The sequence below is a fragment of the Mandrillus leucophaeus genome, unplaced genomic scaffold, assembly GCF_000951045.1.
Source record: "Mandrillus leucophaeus isolate KB7577 unplaced genomic scaffold, Mleu.le_1.0 Scaffold296, whole genome shotgun sequence".
Taxonomy (NCBI): Eukaryota; Metazoa; Chordata; class Mammalia; order Primates; family Cercopithecidae; genus Mandrillus; species Mandrillus leucophaeus.
In genome coordinates this window covers 2,571,419-2,578,032 of record NW_012103098.1, presented here as the reverse complement: position 1 = coordinate 2,578,032, position 6,614 = coordinate 2,571,419, and the positions used below count along the sequence as shown (strand labels likewise).

The window sequence follows — 6,614 nt, the reverse complement described above, 5'->3', positions numbered from 1 at the left end:
CTATTTTTAGTAGAGACAGGGTTTCACCATGTTGGCCAGGCTGGTCTTGAACTCCTGACCTCAAGTGATCCACCCACCTCAGCCTCCCAAAGTGCTGAGATCACAGGTGTGAGCCACTGTTCCCGGTCGTGTGTCACTTTTATAATCAGCAAAAAAGAATGCTAACAAGATAATATTTTTTCAATTTCTGATAAGACCAGGCACAATTTAAATAAAGAAATACTTAATTCTGTAGATCAATGCTTCAAAAAAGTAAAATTATACATAATAGTCTATAGTGATTATGAAATTTCTATAGGAGATTTAGTTAAAAACAAGATACAACTGTAGAAGTCTGTTGTGTAACATTCAATAATAAAATTGAGGCCAGGCGTGGTGTCATCCCAGCACGTTGGGAGGCCGAGGCAGGCGGATCACAAGGGCAGGAGTTCAAGACCAGCTTAGCCAATATAGTAAAACCCAGTCTCTATTTAAAACACAAAAATTAGCCAGGCGTGGTGACACATGTCTCTAGTCCCGGCTACTCAGGAGGCTGAGGCAGAAGAACTGCTTGAACCCGGGAGGCGGACATTGCAGTGAGCTAAGATCATGCCACTGCACTCCAGCCTGGGCAACAGAGTGCGACTCCGTCTCAAAAAAAAGAAAAGGATATACCAGAATAAGTTAATGAAACAAATTTTATCTTTACACATAAAAAATCTATAGTAAAGGGGAAAATAATATACCAAACTTAAGAGAAAGACAAGCTGAGAAGAAATTAGAGCATACTGAAAATATAAGCTAAAGCCTGAAAATCTAAGATGAATGTGGATTTCTGAGATTTTCTGATGCTTTTACTAGTACTCACTATTTATCATTACAGGTTTTAAACCGGGATCTGCTAAAAGTTATCAATTATTTTTGCAAAAGTATTATTTACCGAAATACAAATTTTAAGACAAGACAAAGCATTAACCTTTTGGTAAGTCTGACAACCAGAGTACAATCAAATACAACAAAATAGCATGTACTTCTCAAACCAGCAAACTCTAGGCCAGAACAAAATCACTGCAATTTCATTGAGCCAGAAGGATCCACTAAGAAGGCATTTCACTAGTCAAAACCTAATGCCTACCAGCTAAAGCAGCATCTTCTTCACTTTCTGAGCCATACTGAAGTGCCATTGTAATTGCTGATAAACGACCTCCTTGTACTGCTCTTTTATTGCTACAAAAAAAAAAAAAAAAAAGCAATTAGAAGACAGGGAAGGATGTTATAATAATTAGGTTACTTAACAGGGAACAGGAACTGTTAACAAAGTGTTAAGATAAAAGAAAAATAATTTCTATTCAATTGCCTCCTTAGTTTATCTCTGTACTTAATGGTTCTCAAAATCAATCTCAGCCAAGAAAACTATTTTTTCCTCTTAGAAAAGAGGGAGTGGAAAATAAGGACTCAGTCACAGTTGCTGATAATTCTAAGACGTTCATATTTTACAATACAAATTCTATTATGAGGTTGGGCATGGTTGCTCACACCTGTAATCCCAGCACTTTGGGAGGCTGAGGCGAGTGGATCACCTGAGGTCAGGAGTTTGAGACCAGCCTGGCCAACATGGTGAAACCCCGTCTCTACTGAAAATACAAAAAATTAGCCAGGTGAGGTAGTAGGCTCCTATAATCCCAGTTATTCAGGAGGCTGAGGCAGGAGAATCACTTGAATCTGGGAGGCAGAGGTTGCAGAGACTGTGCCACTGCACTCCAGCCTGGGCAATGAGAGCAAAACTTCGTCTCAAAAAAAATCCCAAAAACCAAACAAACAAACCAAAAAAAAAAAACCAAATTATATTATGAATTAAAAAAACCTATTAGTATTTAACCTCACATTTTATTGGTAGCTAACATTAAACACTGCCTGAGCAACAATGCTTAAGCATCGTCTGAGAGGTGGTGTAAGGCCTACTTTAGTAATTCAATCTTTTTTTTTTTTTTTTTTTTTTTGAGATGGAGTTTTCCTCTGTTGCCCTGGCTGGAGTGCTGTGGCATCTCGGCTCACTGCAAACTCCACCTCCCGAGCAAATGATTCTCCTGCCTCAGCCTCCCAAGTAGCTGGGATTACAGGCACCCGCCACCACACCCAGCTAATTTGTGTAGTTTTTAGTAGAGATGGAGTTTCACCATGTTGGCCAGACTGGTCTCGAACACCTGACCTCAAGTGATCCACACGCCTCAGCCTCCCAAAGTGCTGGGATTACAGGGCCACCGCGCCCACCCTAGTAACGCAACCTTTTAAATAAACCATTTGACAACAGATTTTCGTAACAACCAAACTATACCCAAAAATAGTCCTTCAAGATAGCCACTGGGCAAATACTAGTATGCCTATCTTTAAAAGCACAGGTCAACTCTCAGACTAAACACTCTTTTTCTCACCGGTAATACTTGCTAGTGGGATTTCTCTCTTCACCAAGGCTGCCTTTACTGTGTGAAGGACCTGTCAGTCTGGCTGCAGCCAAATTGGATGGAGTCCTATCCAGAGATAAGATAAAAAGATTAGAAACTTGGTAGCTGAAATTAGAGTGCTGGGTAAACAAACACACACACAACCATTTTCTTCTCTTCTAAATAGAAATGCTAAAATACTTCTGAACTTCTACTATGCAGCAGATTCTGCTTCAGGCCCTGGGGACTCTGCAGGGAAGAACAGACCATGGCTGGTCTTAGGGGAGCTTTTGGTCACTGCAGTGACCAGAGGACCAGTACTGAAACAATGTCAAGGCCAGAGGAAAGCTTTGAAAGTCGTCACCCAACCTTCCCATTTCAGGTGGGGGGAAATGCAATCCTAGAACTAAGACTAGTTCAAGACCACAGTCCTGGCTGGGTGCGGTAGCTCACACCTGTAATCCCAGCACTTCGCGAGACTGAGGTGGGTGGATCACGAGGTTGGGAGTTCAAGACCAGCCTGGCCAACATAGTGAAACCCCGTCGCTACTAAAAATACAAAAAGATTAGCCAAGCACGGTGGCGTGTGTCTTGTAGTCCCAGCTACTCGGGAGGCTAAGGCAGAAGAATTGCTTGAACCCGGGAGGTGGAGGTTGCAGCAGGCCGAGATTGTGCCACTGCACTCCACCTTGGGCAACAGAGTGAGACTCTGTCTCAAAAAAAAAAAAAAAAAAAAGTCACAGTCCTAGTACAAGGAAAAGCCAGGATGAGACTGGATCTCCTGATACCTGGCTAAATAGCCTTACCGAAAATATGAATATATACAATTAATATTATATATAAATGCTATACTATTATCTATTCTGTGTAATATTAATGTATACCATATTATATGTGTGTATATATTCATATTTGTACAAATTAATAATATTTGTACAAAGTATATAGTGATGTAACGTTTTAAAAAATGTTTCTTTTTAAATGAAGCCCTTCAGCAGCAAAGGGGCTAAGAGTTACTACTATCTTTAGAATCATAATATTAACTGTAAGTATCATCTTTAAATTCAACACATACCGTATTTATGTTTGTTGATTTCACTACCTAGAAAATTCAGCAAATATAAAGGCATAAGGGTTTTAGACATTTTCTTTTCTTTTTTCTTTTTGAGACAGAGTCTTGCTCTGTCGCCAGGCTGGAGTGCAGTGGTGCGGTCTCAGCTCACTGTAACCCCCACTTCCCGGGTTTAAGCAATTCTCCTGCCTCAGCCTCCCAAGTAGCTGGGACTACAGGCATATGCCACCATGCCTGGCTAATCTTTGTATTTTTAGTAGAGATGGGGTTTCACCATGTTGGCCAGGATGGTCTTTATCTCTTGACCTCGTGATCCGCCCACCTCAGTCTCCCAAAGTGCTGGGATTACAGGCATGAGCCACCACGCCCAGCCTAGACATTTTCTTAAACCTACCTCATTCGAAGACTTGACTTAGCCATTTCATGATGTTCAATTTCAGCCTTTTTCATATAAAATATTTTTTTAATTGAATTTGCATCCTGTCAAGATAAAATTACTTGGTTTAAAAAAGGAACAGATAAAAGGACAGCTTAATGCCCTCAACTCATGCACTAGGCACCTTCTATGGCACTCTTTCCACTTGGAGCAGACTTCCATTCAATACTCACAAAGCTGCATCCTCCAACCTTTCTACAAGCTTCCAAAATATCTATCTTCATAAAGTTGTCACTAATTAAGTATAAGTTAAAATGCCTCCTAGTTCTTTCCTGATTAGTCAAGTAATATTTAGACAAAGATCTAATGGTATAATACAGTAATGCCCCATTGTCCATGGAGGATACATTCCAAGACCCCCAGTGGATGCCTGAAACCTTGGACAGTACCAAAGTCTTCCATCCATAAATTTAATTCCTTTTCCATATTAACTAAGCACTTTTCATGCACTGTGGCTGTAACTTTTTGCAGTCTGAGGTGCAACAATAAAACTAGCAGAAACTTTTTTTTTTCCCTTCTTTACAATTTCATGAACAGCAGATTCATCTTTTTTTCTTCTTCTTTTTTTTTTTTTTGGTGGAGGCAGAGTCTTGCTATGTAGACCAGGCTGGTCTCAAACCCCTAGCCTCAAGTGATCCTCCTGCCTTGGCCTCTCAAAGTGCTGGGATTACAGGCCTAAACCATAGTGCCCAGCTGGGAGATTTGTTCTTACTGTAGATCTTAGCAATCTCAGCATACCTTTTTTTTTTTTTTCCTTTCTTAAGTCAAGAACTTTCACCTTTTCATTTAAAGGGCGCACTTTAAAACTTCTTGAATTGCCAGCATCACAACTCCTGTGCTTTGGGGCCATTATTAAGTACAATAAGGTTATTTGAACATAAGCACTGTGATACCACAACAGTCAATCTGATAACTGAGATGGCTACTTAGTGACTAACGGTAGGTGGCGTACACAGTGTGGACAGGCTGAACAAAGGAATGATTAATGTCCCAGGTGTGACTGGATAGGACAGAGATGGATGGCATGAATTTCATCACAATACTCAGAATGGTGTGCAATTTAAACTTATGAAGTGCTTATTTCTGGAATTTTCCATTTAATATTTTCTGACCTCAGAACCATAGTAAAGCAAAACCGCAGATAAAGTGAGGGACTACGGACAAGGAACTCTACTTGTGTACGCTGACCTAAAAGTCAAAATAAAGATGCACTTCTAAGATTAAAGATTATATACACAAGTTTAGAATGAATGTACTTGCTTAAGTTTCCCTTCTCTTTAAAACTCAAGTTAGAAAAAATAATTAGACGCAAAGTAAAATTCTTAACTATAACAACAATTAGTACTGTATACTATTAAAATGTCCTATTAGGAACTAGGAATACAAGGACTTCATAGTTCTTTCCTTATTTTCTCTCAGAATTTCTTAAAAGATGAAAAATAAAAGTTAACATTAACTACCAACAGCAATTTTGAGTATTTGAGTCAGCATTCAGAAAATTTAAATGATTTTATTACCAAAAGATTTTGAGTCTCCTTTGGCAAATTCCCCATTATACATGATTAATAAATTTCTACAAGCAATTATTCATTACAGAACCATAAAACTTCTGAGATGGAATTTGCAAAGCAATGAAACAGTCATTTCACACTGTGTACTGCACTACACAGATTGCTTTTTATATTTATGAAGTTTAAATGCAGGGAATAAGTCAATATTTAACTAAAAAATGGATTCAAAACTAACCAGGTCTGCCATAAGGACAGAAATTTAGGTGAGTGGAAAAGAACAAAGAATCTAGAAATAAACCCATACACCTATGATCAACTGATTTCTAACAAAGTTGCCAAGACAATTCAATGGGGAAAGAATAATCTTTTCAGTATATGGTGCTGGGATAATATGTCATATCAAAGAATGAATTTGGACTCCTACCTTACATGTACCTCACATATACAAAAATTAGTTTAAACTGGATCAAAGATCTAAGTATATTAAGAGCTAAACTATAAAATTCCTACAAGAAAACATAGGTGTAAATCTTTGTGGTTTTGGATTAGGCAATGGTTTATTTGATATGACACTTAAGCATCAGCAACCAAAGAAAAAAATAGATAAAGTGAAATTCAAAATGAAGAACTTCTGTGTGTCAACAGACACAATCACAAAAGTGAAAAGACAAGAGAACGGGAGAAAATATTTGCAAACCATTTACATGATAAGGGTATAATATCCAGAACATATAAAGAACTCTTACAACTCAACAACAAAAAGACAGGTAACACAATTAAAAAATCGGCAAATGATCTGAACAGACATTTCTTTAAAGACATGTGAATGACCTAAAAATCAAAATAAAGAATAAAATAAAAAGATGTTCAACATCATTAATCATTAGGGAGATGTAAGTCAAAACCACAATGCCATACCACTGCACACTCCCTAGGATATCTATAATAAGAACAAAAAATGGAAAACAAGTGTTGGTGAGGATGTGGAGAAATGGCAACACCTGGATATCGCTGGTGGGAATGTAAAATGGTATACTTTGCAAAACAGTTTGGCAGTTCTTCAGAAAGCTAAATAGACAGTTACCACACATGATCCCACAATTCCATTCCTAGGTATGTATCCAAAAGAAAAAAAAAAAAATATATATATATATATATATATATGTAGTATTTAT

At 38.0% G+C, this 6,614-nt stretch overlaps 1 protein-coding gene across 1 annotated transcript in view; it reads right to left on the bottom strand.

Annotated features, from left to right (window-relative positions):
• The window catches only part of PBRM1 (polybromo 1), a 171,494-nt gene that overhangs the window by 127,320 nt on the left and 37,560 nt on the right, over positions 1 to 6,614 (bottom strand). The window contains exons 11-13 of the mRNA XM_011986209.1: positions 3,887 to 3,972; positions 2,412 to 2,507; positions 1,115 to 1,206 (exon numbers count right to left, since the gene is read on the bottom strand). Coding sequence (XP_011841599.1) covers positions 1,115 to 1,206; positions 2,412 to 2,507; positions 3,887 to 3,972 — 274 coding nt within the window. The remainder of the gene's footprint in view (positions 1 to 1,114; positions 1,207 to 2,411; positions 2,508 to 3,886; positions 3,973 to 6,614) is intronic.